This window comes from Rhipicephalus sanguineus, chromosome 5 (genome assembly GCF_013339695.2).
Source record: "Rhipicephalus sanguineus isolate Rsan-2018 chromosome 5, BIME_Rsan_1.4, whole genome shotgun sequence".
NCBI lineage: Eukaryota > Metazoa > Arthropoda > Arachnida > Ixodida > Ixodidae > Rhipicephalus > Rhipicephalus sanguineus.
The window spans coordinates 205,396,496-205,412,538 of NC_051180.1; the positions used below are offsets into that span (position 1 = coordinate 205,396,496).

The 16,043-nt window shown below is 46.9% G+C and overlaps 1 protein-coding gene across 1 annotated transcript in view; it reads left to right on the forward strand.

The window, feature by feature from the left end:
- LOC119394579 (collagen alpha-1(II) chain) overlaps positions 1-16,043 on the forward strand; it is a gene marked incomplete in the record, with an annotated part of 1,710,759 nt that overhangs the window by 1,292,909 nt on the left and 401,807 nt on the right. Inside the window, 2 exon segments of the mRNA XM_049415838.1 lie at positions 2,747-2,854; positions 11,810-11,863. Coding sequence (XP_049271795.1) covers positions 2,747-2,854; positions 11,810-11,863 — 162 coding nt within the window.

Sequence of the window (16,043 nt, forward strand, 5' to 3'; positions counted from 1 at the left end):
TTCGCCTTCGCTGTGCAGTCGCCGTCTGACACAGCGCTGGAGCCGCGTGATAGGGAACCAGCGCCGGAGTTTCCGCAGTATGGGCAGTGCCGCCCTGGCGGTCAAAGCGCGCATACTCCTGCCGCTCCCGCGGACGAGAGTGGCGACTGGTTGAGGCGGTATGGGCGCGTATCGCCGAAACAAAAAAGGATGCTGGCGGTACTGTTGTGCACACAAGTTCTACATTGCGTAGAAATGAGGGACGACGTATCCTTCTATGTTTTTCCTTCTAAAACATGAATAGGAACGGATCCGGCGTTGCATCCCGGCAGTCAGGTGACCACAGTATGTTCTGCTCTTGCTCTCCTGTCTAGTGGCGTCGGGCTGGTTTCTAAACCGAATTGGGCGTGTCTGCTAGATTTATTCGATAGTGAGGGCCACCAGTTGAAACCGGGGCCAACGATCAGAATTTAATCGGTGTTTTGTCGTAAATAAAACGTACATATTATGCAGTTTGCTGCATATGTAAGAATTTTTTCATCTGACCACCACCAAGCTCCTTCTGATGCCACCGCGTGCAGTGAATGATACGATAGGCAGGTAGTCTACAATATTTGCAAGCAGTTACGCAGAAGGAAAGCTCTCTGTCTACGAGATGCGTACCGAGGCACGTTCGCCGAAGCCGCTGAACTGTTATGAGAAATACGCACGCGATGGATGCCTCCCTTGAACTTCACTTGTGCTACAGAGTTCTTGTCACGAACAAAGCAGTTGACTACTCGAAGCTTAGCTTTCTGCATTCAGCCGATGCGGTAAAGCTTGTTTGTGCATTGGCTGCGGCGGTGAAGTGACATCGGAATTTATGCCTCCCTAGAAAAGGGTCAAATGTTTGGATTTCTACTCGCCGTGTTTTTCGCCTAACGTACTGTGTTAGTTTGTTCGCTTGCCTGTTTCTGCTTCGAATGAAGGAGTTTGATCAACATCGACAATTGCTGGCATTTTACGTGCCAAACAAAGTATGATTATGAGCATAGGCGTGCGCACAAGGGGCGGCCGCCCCCCCTAATCACCTAAGAGGGGGGGCCGCAAAGTCTGCCCCGTACATTGACTTAGTAGGGTGCAGTGAAGCTTTGCCCCCCTGATGGGGAACCCTGCGCACGCCTATGATTATGAGGCACGCCTAGTGTGGGAATCAGGATTAATTTTGACCGCTTGGGGTTTTTTATGTGCACATAAATCTCAGTACACGGCTGTTCTTTGTATTTCAACCCCATCGAAATTGGCCACCGTGACCGGGAATCTATCCCGCGCCCTCGAGCATGACAGCGCGACACCGTACATGCTATGCTAGCACGGTGGTTTGCTTGATCAACGTCCGCGTGCATACATACGGCGGGCTCGGCATACGTACCACGGCAGAAAAACATTGACGCAACAACCCCTTGCCTCTTACTTTTTTTTTACTGCTGTAGTGGGCAGCTGGTATCGACACAGCACGTACTTATTAATGGAGGCTTGTGAGCCTGCACTAGCTTGACACAAATCCCAGCACGCATTGAGAAAATGGTGACGACGGAGTCGCCACCGCGGCACAGCACTGTCTCTCCGACGCCGTATGCACAGACGTAGTCTGCTTTGCAGGGCTTCTCATCGTTTTCCAGGGCTTTCCTGAGAAAGTAGTCTTCAGACAAAGTTATTTTTTTGTCTAAACCATAGAGCAGTAATACTGGCGCAATGGCTGCTCGAGCTGTTCGCGCCAAAATGAAGCACGGGAACGGCGCACGCGCGTGCGCTCACCACGGTACAGTGCGGCCGGTCGTCTGGGCACGACTCCCCGCCAGGCGCTCGTTTTCGGCGCGCCACCTATCCAGCGCTGGTCTCCCAAAGCGCCTCTGACTGGCGTTTGCAGTAGGGTAACGCCATGGAGAAGGAGAGCGCAAATGCTGCTCAACGGCGCAGAAGAGCCGAGAAGCTTATCTTATCGGATCCCGAAGTAGTTGCCTGGCAGTTAGCGGTTCACCGTACGAAGAATGAACAGAAGAAGGCTAATAATCCTAGACAATCTGGAAAGCTAAGAATAATCACTGAACCTTTGCTACCGTTATGTATATCCTGGCATAGCCGAGCTAAGCCACTGCAATTTTTGTTTTTCTTTCGCATGCCTTTTTATGATCTATAGTCAATTATGACGTGAAGAAGGGAAATGTGAAATGCAGTGCTTTGGCTGAGCATGCGTCAAGTGGACACACTATCGACTGGGGGAGGGCACGTGTTCTCGCTAGAGAAAAAGGGCTGTCACGGCGCCTTCATCTTGAGTCGCTCGTGACACAAACCACACCGCGCACTCTCAACAGGAGCGATGGTAATCTGCCGCTAGTTTATTCGCGCTGCCTGCGTGACGTATTCATGCGTACATAAGGCGAACTGCTTGACGCATGTTTTTCATTTCACTTGTGAACAAGGCCCCCGTGTGGGCGCCGAAACGTCTTTTTCTGTGTGTTTTAATTTTCACTGTGGTCGGCGCAGTGCCTCGAGGTTTCTACCTTCACCATCTAGAGTATTGTGCCTGCCAATGAGAGCGTTTGTATCTTGATAATTACTTCTTAAGTCTCTTTGATTTTGTTTACAGATGGATGGGGATCTCGTCAGCGAAACAACATACGCGAAAACGGCAGTGTGGCAGTTAGCAAAAGCTCTAACAAGCCAGGAACTGAAAAGAAGATGCTTAATATTCTGTGCGTTTTAAAGTTTACTCTGCCGACCGCAGGGTGCCCCGGGCGCGGCAGGTGCCAAGGGTACGTCTGGTGCCCCAGGTGTCAAGGGACAGCAAGGAGATGCCGGACCGCAAGGACCACGTGGAGAGACTGGACCACAGGTTAGTGATTATACGCTGCTCAGGTTAATCTACCAATAAAGCCGCTACACTCTTTGTTTACCTCGATGCATTCCAGTGCTAATTCTTTTGGAGCCATCAAGCTGGATTCAGAGTGCTTACAGCAATGCACCTATGGTGCTGAGGGTTTGTACTGAAGCGAAGTGCTGTACTGGGCGAGCAGGTTTAGGTTCATTTCGAGACGTAGATTGAATAAAACTGCACACAGACAAGGGACACGCGCCGACTGCCAACTAAAATTTACTGTAAAAGAATCCCACATCTTATATTTGGCAAGAACGTCACAACAAATGTTGTGTAAAGTGCGCTATTGTGTCGTGCTTCAAATGTCACGTGCAGATCTGTGAATGAAACAAAAATAATTTTTGTTGGCGTGAAAAACAGTATTAAACCTGAAGTTGTCAAGCCACAGCACAAATGCTAACATCAGTGATAGATATATGGTTTGTGCCGCGAAGCACTGACCACAAACACAGGAGAATTAAGCACAAATTCTTCCGGAGGATGCTGTTTTTATGCATTTCAAATACCCATTATTAAGGGGGGCTGTATCAAATTTAGTTAGACCAACGGGGGGGGGGGGGTTACACCCCTCCCACGCCTCTCCGTGCGTGGTTTTGCCGTTTCTGGGTAAAAGGGGATTCTTGGGGTTGACCCAGCGCTGCTAATTGGACCTATGAGGCAGAGTGAAATGCCCGTCTGGTCCCGGCTTCAAGTAGACGGCACCCTGCGCTGACTCACCCAGGGGGAGTTGACAGCCGCATTTTCCTATCCCCATCTCCAATCTTTTTTTCTTCTTTCCCGTTTTCTTTATCTTCTGTCCTGTGTTCTAATCTCTTCTGTACTTCCCCATTTACGCAGGCGGCTGGGGTTAACCATGCATATTTATTCTCCTTTATGATATATTAGGTTATAGCGGCATTGTACGGCTGGCGTCTGCAGCGATACATGTAAGTGCTGCAGCGTCCCCTAGTTGGACTCTACGGTGGTTGGCCGCCGCTGCTGCCAAAACAGACACAACGCTAATGGAAACAGCTCTATTCTCCCGTCTCCTTAATCGTTACCCTCACAAGAGGGTACGCATCGATGAAACACGTCTTTCTTTGAGCCGACCAATAGAAACCTTCAACACATTTCATGTCCTCAACAGCCGGAAACACCACAAAACCCGCAAGAGCCGTTTGCGCGTTCACAGTACCGAAACCCTCGACTGCAGCCTTAGGTCCGGGCCTCTAGCATTTTCCATGGAGACGAAAATGCTAGAGGCCCGTGTACTTAGATTTAGGTGCACGTTAAATAACTCCAGTGGTCAAATTTTCTGGAGCCCTCCACTACGGCGTCTCTCAAATCATATAGTGGTTTTGTGACCTAAACGTACTGTCCAATAAAAATTAATCATATATTTATTTGGTTCTAAAAGTAGTCAAAGTATGACCGCTAGCGTCACCAAACAGCGGTATGGTTCAGTCTAGTGGCAGGAGCTATTGTCCAGTAAAAATAACTCATATATTCAATTTGTTTCTGGAAGTCCTGAAAGTATGACCACTAGCGTCACCAAACAGCGATATGGTTCAATCTAGTGGCAAGAGCAAAAAACTTTCGCAGGTCGACTAATTTTATTCAAAAAGATATACATAACTTAAAATTGTAGTTTACGCACTTTTTGCAGCTTTCCTTTGCGTCAAGGAGTAAATTTTGCTTTTTTTTATCACGTGTTCAAAGAGGCGCTCGTTAGCGCTGCCTGCCTACGGTGGAGAAACGCGAGCCACGTGAGCACAGAGTCCGACGGCGCTCATAAGAAAAAAAAAAGACTTGGGCAAAGAGGAGCGTGGGACTTTTCGAACCGTGCGCGTGAGTCCTCATGCGTAAAAATATCTGGGGTTTAACGTACCAAAACCACGAACTGATTATGAGGCACGCCGTAGGGTGTGCTGGGGCCGATGTTTCCACAAATGAACCTGTCTTCTTTAAGGCTGTGTGCTGGAGACGATGTTTCAACAAACGAAGCTGTCTTCCTGAAGGCTCAGCGCTTGAACCGATGTTTCGGCAAGCGGACTTGTCTTCTTGAAGGCTGTGTGCTGGAGCCGGCGTTTGGACAAGTGGAGTTGTCTTCTTGAAGGCTGTGTGCTGGAGCCGACGTTTCGACAAACGGGCTTGTCTTCGTGAAGGTTGTGTGCTGGAGCTGACGTTTCGACAAACGGGCTTGTCATCTTGAAGGCTGTGTGCTGGAGCCGACGTTCCGACCAGCGGACTTGTCTTCTTGAAGGTTGTGTGCTGGAGCCGATGTTTCGACAAGCGGTGTTGTCGTGTACTGGAGCCGACGTTTCGACAAACGGGCTTGTCTTCTTGAAGACTGTGTGCTGGAGCCGACGTTTCGACAAACGGGCCTGTCGCCTTGAAGGCTGTGTGCTGGAGCCGACGTTTCGACAAGCGGAGTTTTCTTGAAGGCTGTGTGCTGGAGCCGACGCTTCGACAAGCGGAGTTGTCTTCTTGAAGGCTGTGTGCTGGAGCCGAAGCTTCGACAAACGGGCTTGTCTTCTTGAAGGCTGTGTGCTGGAGCCGACGTTTCGACAAACGGGCTTGTCTTCTTGAAGGCTGTGGGCTGGAGCCGACGTTCCGACAAGTGGAGTTGTCTTCTTGAAGGCTGTGTGCTGGAGCCGACGTTCCGACAAGTGGAGTTGTCTTCTTGAAGGCTGTGTGCTGGAGCCGACGCTTCGACAAGCGGTGTTGTCTTCTCGAAGGCTGTGTGCTTTAGCCGATGTTTCGACAAACAGGCTTGTCGTCTTGAAGGCTGTGGGCTGGAGCCGACGTTCCGACAAGCGGACTTGTCTTCTTGAAGGTTGTGTGCTGGAGCCGACGTTTGGACAAGAGGAGTTGTCTCCTTGAAGGCTGTGTGCTGGAGCCGACGTTTCGACAAGCGGAGTTGTCTTCTCGAAGGCTCTGTGCTGGAGCCGACGTTCCGACAAGCGGACTTGTCTTCTTCAAGGCTGTGTGCTGGAGCCGATGTTTCGACAAGCGGAGTTTTCTTGAAGGCTGTGTGCTGGAGCCGACGCTTCGACAAGCGGAGTTGTCTTCTTGAAGGCTGTGTGCTGGAGCCGAAGCTTCGACAAACGGGCTTGTCTTCTTGAAGGCTGTGTGCTGGAGCCGACGTTTCGACAAACGGGCTTGTCTTCTTGAAGGCTGTGGGCTGGAGCCGACGTTCCGACAAGTGGAGTTGTCTTCTTGAAGGCTGTGTGCTGGAGCCGACGCTTCGACAAGCGGTGTTGTCTTCTCGAAGGCTGTGTGCTGGAGCCGATGTTTCGACAAACGGGCTTGTCGTCTTGAAGGCTGTGGGCTGGAGCCGACGTTCCGACAAGCGGACTTGTCTTCTTGAAGGTTGTGTGCTGGAGCCGACGTTTGGACAAGAGGAGTTGTCTCCTTGAAGGCTGTGTGCTGAAGCCGACGTTTCGACAAGCGGAGTTGTCTTCTCGAAGGCTCTGTACTGGAGCCGACGTTCCGACAAGCGGACTTGTCTTCTTGAAGGTTTTGTGCTGGAGCCAACGTTTGGACAAGAGGAGTTGTCTTCTTGAAGGCTGTGCGCTGGAGCCGACGTTTCGACAAGCGGTGTTGTCTTCTCGAAGGCTGTGTGCTGGAGCCGACGTTTCGACAAGCGGAGTTGTCTTCCTGAAGGCTGTGTGCTGGAGCCAACGTTTCGACAAGCGGACTTGTCTTCATGGAGGCTTTAGGAAGACAAGTTTTCAAATTTTTTATTACATTCATTGAGTCCCTATTGCAAAAACCAGCCCCGTACCAGTACCCCCAGCGTGATACAACTAGGTTTTTGGCACTGGATCGCACTGAGAACATTCGTATACGCTCGGATTCACTAGGACTCCGGTGAACGCACTGGGAAAGAGCTGGGTCGCACTGGTAGGGGCCCTGGCTTTGCCGCTGTGACGCTGGCGCTCACTGGGAAGCGCTGGAGACGCTGGAATTTGCACTGGCGAGCGCTGGGGCTTGTACTGTTTCTGCCAGTGCCGCGCGCTTCTTTCAGTATTGTGCGCGGCGGAATGCTTCGGTATCGTTGAATATCAAATATTTTATACGACCGTACCGATAGATGCTATACTAACAGGTATCAAACATGTGCCACAAATTCAAGGTTGGCAGAGAAAGGCGAGGAGATATGCACAATATTTTCGTGATGTACGTGATATGTGAAATCACAGTCACTTTAATTGTTTCCCTGTAGAATGTAGGGAAAAATATATTAATAACCCAAAGCAGCCAACACTGATCATTTCGCTTTCTAGCGCGCTTTTTCTTTTATTCATGCAGGGACAAAAAAGTCGTTAATTCTTGCGGAGCACGTACCAGCAATGAATACACGTTTTGTGCATGTCACGAATATTTATCAGTTTTGCATCTGTGATGTGTTGCGGTGATGACTTCATATTGTAATCTTCATAAGTCTGGAGGCGTCGGTGTGAATATAGAGAGCAAATCGTTTGTACAAATCCTTTGTCTACAGTTTGTAGAAATTAACCATCAGGCATCCACTCTTTCTCCCGTCACATCTGGTGTGCCTCAGGGCTGTGTACTGGCTCCAGTTCTTTTTCTAATTTTTACAATGATCTGCCATCTAACATCGGAGTTAAAATTAGTTTGTTTGCAGACGATTGTATACTTTACATGAAATTAACTCTGCCGAGGACCACGTAACTTTAAATGAAGCCCTACACTCAGTTTCTAAATGGTGTACTGGTTGGCAAATGACCCTTAACGTTAAGAAATCAGCTGCCCTAACAATTACCAGAAAACGACACATGCCTGAGTTCGCATACACTGCAAATAACATTTAGCTAGCTCGAGTTCAAGAACACAAATACCTTGGTTTGTTACTTACACACGACCTTAGGTGGGACTCCCACATTAACACCATTACATCAACTGCCTTAAAAAAAGCTCTTTTTCCTCAGAAGACACCTCCGTCTTGCGCCATCCGACATCAAGCTTTTGGCATATAAAACATTTATCCGAACAGTTCTCGAATATGCTAACATTGCATGGTTTCCGTACACGAAACATAACATTGATAAACTAAAAAAGATCCAAAGAAAGGCCATTAGGTTTGTATTTAACAAATACAAAATTTCAGACTCACCTACGGATTTGCTAAAACGCGCTGGCCTTCTTACCCTTGCAAATAGAGCCAAAGTAGCGAGATTGAAATTCATGCATCAACTCCTTCACAACCAGCTAAACATCGGCACTACTACATATATTTCGATAAACACAGCAACACCTACACGTAACAAACACTCCTTAACACTAACTGAATATACACACCAATCTAACTGCTTTAAATACTCTTACTTCCCGAGAGCGATAACAGACTGGAATGAACTTGACCCATCAATTGCTAACACTCTCTCACTAGACAGCTTCTCCACGACAATCGAGGAAGCTTTACTAACATAGCACGGTTAAGTTACTTTATCACCTTACTTATTCTGTGATCACAACAATTTATCTACTAGTGTGTTCTGCTTACCTCTTATGTTTTATTGGAATAGACCTTATATTGTATAACGTGTATTTAACTATATACTTGTATTTATACATTTATTGCGTATTGTTGTACTACCTGCTGTAATCTGTTGCTGTTTTTATGTATTACTATTTAAGTTATCACTTTATGTTACTTTGTGAACGATTGTTATTGATTTCATTTTCTTATTGTTCCTGTTGCTGTAACCCCCCTTTCCCTGCCTTGATCTCCTATGAGATTGGCATTATTTCTAACGTCCCAAAACCACGATATCATTATGAGAGGCGCCGTAGGTGAAGTATCCGGAAATGTCGACCACCTGGAGTTCTTTAACGTGCACTTAAGTCTAGGTACACGGGCCTCAAACATTTTCGCCTCCATCGAAAATGCAGCCTCCGCGGCCGGGATTCGATCCCGCGACCTTCGGGTCAGCAGTCGAGTGCCATAACCACTAGACCACCGTGGCGGGGCTCAAATCGTTACATCGCCGTGCAGTTGGCAAGAGTAAATGAGCTCTGGCTTCGCGACCGCTCTCAACGGAGGCCAGAAAAACAGCCGTTGTTCGATATCGCCACACCGGAAACGTATCTCGGACAATTCTGGCACTTCTACTTACTTCAGCTATACGTTAGGTAACAGTTAAAAAGGTTCCGAGGCCAAAATTCAAATCGGTCCTGCCCAGTGCGACTCCCAGCGAGCGTTAGGCCTAGCGTACCGGCCGAGTCCGTCTACATGCCACCGGCGCTTCTTGGTTTAGGTACACACAATTCCAACGTGTAAGAATTACTGTAAAGTATAGTCTGGACATCACCGTTTGAAAGGTATGTGTTCTGACGTATGAGTCAGAGAAGTACCGGCAAGTGCGGCCGGCTATTCTCGGTGAGCCTGCGTCCGTTGCTGAAAGTGCGTCGCATCGATGGTCATCGCTCCTTGTGCGGACACCGTAAACAAGAAAAAATGGTTAATTTAGGTTAATTAACCATTTTTTCTTGTTTACGGTGTCCGCACAAGGAGCGATGACCATCGATGCGACGCACTTTCAGCAACGGACGCAGGCTCACCGAAAATAGCCGGCCGCACTTGCCGGTACTTCTCTGACTCATACGTCAGAACACATACCTTTCAAACGGTACGCGTTAGTGAACCGACACACCGGCATCTTTTTTCAACGAATTGTATTTGTTTTTGTTTAGCGGTTTTACAGCTGTAGGTATCGATAGAACTGCAAATCAGTATACAGGCACGCCCGCCTCGCAGTAATATCGTCGCTCACGCGACAACACTATTCAGTATGAATTCATGTAGGCACGTGTTTATCGAACGAGTCATCATAAAGCTTCTGTACATGTTGATCATTAGCAAGGGCGAGAAGCGGCTATTAAAACTCGGCAGTAACAGCCGTCAAACTGTACCCTGCTCCTCGATCCATTTGATATTTTTCGGTGTTAAGACGGGAATTCTTAAAGAAACTTAGCGCTCTTCCCATTTTGGGCATTTCATTCGTGTCCGGCAACCCCTTGTTTGTGTCTAATAAGGAAGCAAGCTTGATTTAAAAAGGAGGATCGTGTCATCCTTGAGTACGCGACATCAAAATATGAAACGAAACGTGTCTTACTGTACTGACTAGCCCTATTACAGCGACGTCGATACGTTTCCGCGTGGCGCAGTGGTAGCGTACTCGGTTGGAGATCGAGAGGTAGCGAGGTCAAGTGCTCGCGTGAGGCATTTTTTTTCATATGTTTTTTTTATTGCACTAATGCTTTCTATATCACTTTCTTTACTAATATATTTATGCAGGGCAGGTAGGCATCGCCGTTTTAACGCTGTAGGGCCGTTTTGCGCTTCAGTACCCAGCGCCTCAGAGTAAAATGCCGCTCCAGCGGCCCAGTATCCATCGCGACGCTGGTTCCATAATCCGGCATGGCACTGGACGCTGGTACCCAGTGGCGCTGGGTTTTGCAATAGGGGTATCTCACAGGCTAAAGAAAGTAGGAAGTCGATACGGCGTTAAGGTTGTTTCTACGGCTGTGAATAAGGTAGGAAAGATTTGTGCCGCTATTCAGAGAAATAATGGGCAAGTAATAGACAAGAAGCAGAGTGACATTTGTTTCCTAAAACACATTAACCAATTCACTGTTTGCCATGCAGGTGTGGGTATGATGTTCCACTTAGCTGCAGCCGCTTCTGCGTAGGACAGACGAGCCGCTGTGTTAACATTATTGGAACATAAGCGACCGCTAACGGGAGGTTCACCTTTGAATCTATCTATACATTGTTGAGTGTGTAAGTGCACGCCAAAATTCAATGAATGCACAGTTTCGTGCATGCATAGGAATGAAGAAGCGCGTCTAATGATTGACACATGGCATATCGATAATAGGGGTAGCGCATGCGTGAGTCAACTGTCGATTCGCTTGTCAAATGGAGAAATCAAATGCGTTAACAGTTTTATTTCACGTAGACCCCCACGCGTGTCGTATTGATAGGTTCGCCTATTGCTGCGTCTGCGCAGATACGTTTTCGTGCCTTCTTTCTTTTCCGCCACTGTGCGTCTTTGCAGCTGTTAGTCGGCGTTTTTTATGTCTTGACTTCGTTCGTTTGTGTATGTTTTCATGCCCAGCCTTTTAGAACCTACAGATGAGCAAGATGTGTGTAGACGGTTTCATAACCGCGATAGTAGCAGCACGTGTTGTACCCCAAAATCTTCCAGTTTCTCATTTATCACTCTCTAACACCGAAACGGAAAGCGTGTTTTTAAGTTGTGTCGGAGTAAGGAAAGGCCCTTTTTCTGCCTTCAGATAAAAGGAAGGCGCATAAGTTAACGACTAACTCTTATAATGTTTGGTATAGATTAGAAGCATCTTTATTGGAAATATTTGGCTAGGCACAGGGTGAGAAGTGTCGAAATCTGCGGGCTACACGCCAAGCTTTTGTTTCCCGCCAATGCTATGTCAGTGCACGAAACCGGAAGCCGTCTAGGGTCTGTGTTTGCAAACAGCGAAACCGTCTATAGCAAACACGCATACTGTTTCTAGACACGTAGTGATTGCGTAAACTAATAAATGATGTGTAACGTTCAAATTCGCGATAATTCTGGCACGATTACTCTTTGTTGCGTACTGCTGTGTTATGCAAGCTTTGTCTAAAGCAGACACTTTCCTTAACTCTTTTGAAAGTGCTTTTTTCTGGCACTTTAAAAATCAGTTGTGGGCACTGTCCTTCCACTTACACCGTGCGTGACTTCGGTGCGCTTCTAACTAATATTTATTCATAATACGGCGGTGACATCGCTGCGTCAGTCGTACTGTAGGAAACATTCGTCTTTCGTTGGTTGATTCTCACTGTTGGGTGCCTTTCTCTGAAAACACATTTTGAGACCGCATACGCTTTACAATCTTTCTTTACAGGGTGCCCATGGACTTTCTGGGCCTAAAGGACCACGCGGCGAGACTGGCCCAAAGGTGAGCTTGGCCAATAATGTGCATCTTGTGTTCATGAAAGCTGTTTCAGTAGATGACATCTGTAACACACTTAAGGGAAGCAAACGGTCACAAGTTTATTCCTGCAACCTTCAACTTTGCCCCGCTAGTAGATGAAACTCACAAGAACACAATTCTACTTGATGATAAGGTCAGTTATGAAACTATTAACAATAAGCTAGCCCGTTTTTTTCGCGTATTGGAGACGCACGTTTCTAATGATTCAGTGCAAGGAACGTGGTAGCTTTTTAAGAACAAAGTACTATGATAACTATACACCTTGTGTATTGTCATTGTGTTTTTTTGTGCCTCCGTTAGTGTCCCCCTGTCACGCCCATGCAGCGCAATATTCCGCAACCTATGTTAAAGTATATACTTGTATGTAGTTTCGGTGCTGATAAAAACAAACCATGGTACAGTTAATCACTAAAGCGACCAGGAGATAAGAAAAATAGATACTTCCCAGCTGCCAAACAGAAAAACAACGAATTTACGTGGTATAAGTACTAGTCAGTGAAAGCCGAATACCTCACGGCAATACAGAACGCTAATTACAAGTTTTTTCATAATGACCGTCCTAGTACGCTAACACGAAATCCGAAACAATTTTGCCGTGTGATTAAGCCAGAACACAAACGCACCATAACACTAGCTACTGAAAACAATAGTGTTACGAGTAACGCAGAATGTGCAGAAGTATTTAACACGGCCTTCACAAGTGTACTTACTAATGGCCTTGCCATGCCTCCACCCGTATTAAGATGTACTATCCCGCTCATTATGAGCTACATCACGCGAGCGCGTGGCCGAGTGCTCTGCAAGGTTGTACTGCTAGTGGCGCCGATTATGGCATATTTTCGAGTTATCGGGAGAGAGTCTGGCTGCTCGTGCGAACGCGCATCGCCCACACTTGATTGCTTTCACCCGCGAAGTTGTCATTTTCTAAGCTGATATCACCTCAGGGCAAAACGAGGCCGAGGGAGAAGGCAAGTGGAGGGGATGCGCGCTCGCAGTGACAGCCAAACTCTCTCCCGATACTCGAAAATATGCCATAATCGGCGCCACTGTACAACCTTGCAGAGCACTCGGCCACGCGCTCGCGTGATGTAGCTCATACTGAGCGCGATAGTACGCGTATTTCCATTGAACTACCGATATCTGACATTGAATTTTCAATTGATGGCATGATATCTCGCATAGAACATCTGTAGATCATATCATCAGCTGGTTTAGACGAAATTGATTCAAACCCTACTGAAACGTTCCGTAAGCCATTCCAATAATTCCATATGTTTCTATACGGAATCCATATGTTTTCCGTATATTTTCCATATGTTTTCCATAGATTTCCGTAAAATTCTTACGGAAACATACGGAATTATTGGAATGGCATACGGAACGTTTCAGTAGGGAAGTTTTTAATGAATACTAAGAACATTGCTGCTGCTTACTTGTGTCTTTTGTATTCCCAGTCCCTTTCAACGGGCCACTTACCCGATGACTGGAAAGCGCGAAACGTCGTTCCCATCAATAAATCTGACAGTAAGCAGTCGCCATTAAACTAAAGTTCAATCTCTTTAACAAGTATGCCGTGTAAAGTCATCGAGCCTGTCACTTATTCAAAAGTCATGACCTTCATTCATGACCTTCCACAGCACGGCTTCCGCTAAGGTCTCTTGTGTGAAACTCAGCTCACTAATTTCCTTCATGATTTACACGTAGACCGTAATCAACAAATTGATGCCATCTTTTTAGATGTCACGAAAGCATTTGACAAAGCCTCTTCTTTCTATGGGGTTCATTTTAGCGCAAACTGTGAAAGAAAGCAGGGGAAAAGAGTAGAGGAAAGCAGAAAGGTCGAGCGCTAAACTTCAACTGTTTATTCGAAAGGTGAGGCCAACAACAAATAACCATGTACGCATGTGCGCGCCAGTAAGGCGTGACAGTAAGGCGTTCAAAATGTACCCCACAGATTTCAACCAACTCGCCCAGCATCAAGTCTTACTCTTCTTTCTAAGTTTTCTGGTTTAAACATTAACTCTAGTGTACTTAATTGGATTTCAGCCTTCCTGGGTGACCACTGGGAATCAGTTTTTGTTAATGAGTACGTTCCTAGCTCTCTTCCAGTAACGCCCGTTGTTCCCCAAGGTTGTGCATTAGGCCCTCTAACTTTTGTAACATACATTAACGACTTAACTTTACACGTTTCATGTCACGTTCGTACGTTCGCCGACGATTGTGTCATTTATCGTACTAGTATTTATTCATACTGAAAAACCAAAAAGACGCGTACCATCAAGGAAAAAAGTAAGGACAGGACAGAAAGGGCGTCACTCGCAACTAACTTTATTCCCAGAACATCAGCATCATATATAACCACAGCGACCCTGCGCGCGCACATCGCCTCACAAGCTCGTCAAAAACCCGCGATAACAAGATTAACTAATCGAAAAATGAATCGATGAAACTAAATTCACCCCCACGCAGAGCAACAGATGTGTCACTAACACAGCATTCTTTCTTCTTTCTAATATAGTATGCTTCCATAATTTCACGCGCTAAGACATCGTTACTCTTTCCAAGAACGGAAACACTGGCAAAACCAGGCTCACACTTGCAGGAACCACAATGCACAGGTAAATGTGCTGAAAGTTTATTTTTCACCGAAAGTTCGTGCTCCCTCATCCTGTCGTTTATGCACCGGCCCGTTTGGCCGATATATACCCTACCGCAACTAAGCGGGATCTCGTACACCACGCCAACCGAGCAGGCGACAAAAGGCCTTGCGTGCCTCTTCCCACACGGGGAGGGCCTCGGTGCAGAAGAAATGCGTGGGCACAGGCTAGCCAACTTGCGGGGCGCCGAGAACACCAAGGGTACCTTGTACCTGTTGGCCACATTCTTAAGGTTGTGAGCAACCTTGTGCACATATGGCATAACCATGGGCCTTTTTTCCATCGGCTGCCTATTTCTTCTCGATCCCTTCAGTTTCTGAAGGAGGGTTTCCGAGACTGCAACAACGACAGAACCAGGGTAGCCGGCTGAATACAGCCTCGTGACCTGATTATTGAAACTTTCCTGCATTAGATGAGGACAAGATTTCACCAGCGCTCCTTCCAGGCACATGGAAGCAACGGCCCTCTTGACAAGTTTCGAATGCGAGGCATCATAAGGAAGAAGTGCCTTGCGTGAACGTGGGCAATATGCCCAACATATGTGCGTCTCCGAGAAAGTGAGACTCAGGTCTAAAAATTGCAGTACACCACCAACAGGAAGCTCATGCGTGAATAAAAGACCCTTGGCGTGTTGTCTAAAAACAGCTAAAACCTCATCCACTGAGTTAGTGGTTGTCAAAGAAGTGTTAGTTTTAAAAATGATTAAAAAGTCATCAACATACCTAAAAATCTTCACTTCAGCATCGTCAATAACCTGAGCCACTTCTCTGTCAAAATCCGCTAAAAATATGTTACATAAGGCAGGTGCCACGCATGAACCTATACAGATTCCTTTTCTTTGAATATAAAACTGATTATCGTGACACACGAACGTGGAACATAGATAAAATTCGAGCAACGTCATAAAGTTGTCAAGGGAAATGCCAGTGGCGCGCTCAAAGGCAAGAACACCGTTCTGCTCAATACAGCTTCTAACAACTAAAAACAACTCTGCGTGGGGAACCGAATAAAACAAATCTTCAACATCAATAGAAAAAGCATTGCCACCTTCGTTTAGGCCTATCAAGGACTGTGTAACATCATTTGACTTCTTAACAAGAAAAGGGTCATCCACAGTAAGCGCATTAAGATGCTTCAGTAAGAACTTGCTCACATTTTGTTGCCAAGATTCCCGTTCGCTGACAATACACCTGAATGGCATGTCGACCTTATGAGTTTTTACACTGAAAAACACAGACAGCGCGGTTCGCTTCGAGGAACCGATGGCTTTTGAAAGAGCGTGAAGCTGCAGATCCTTGCAGAGCAAGATCGCCTTAGCTTTTACCTTGTTTGGCTGTGTCTTCGTTTGGGCAAAGTTCTTGGCTATAGCTTGTGCAGCTTTTTCACGAAACGCCTCGGCCGACAGGACGACAAAGCCACCCTCTTTGCCACCCTCTGTCGGCCGAGGCGTTTCGTGAAAAAGCTGCACAAGCTATAGCCAAGAACTT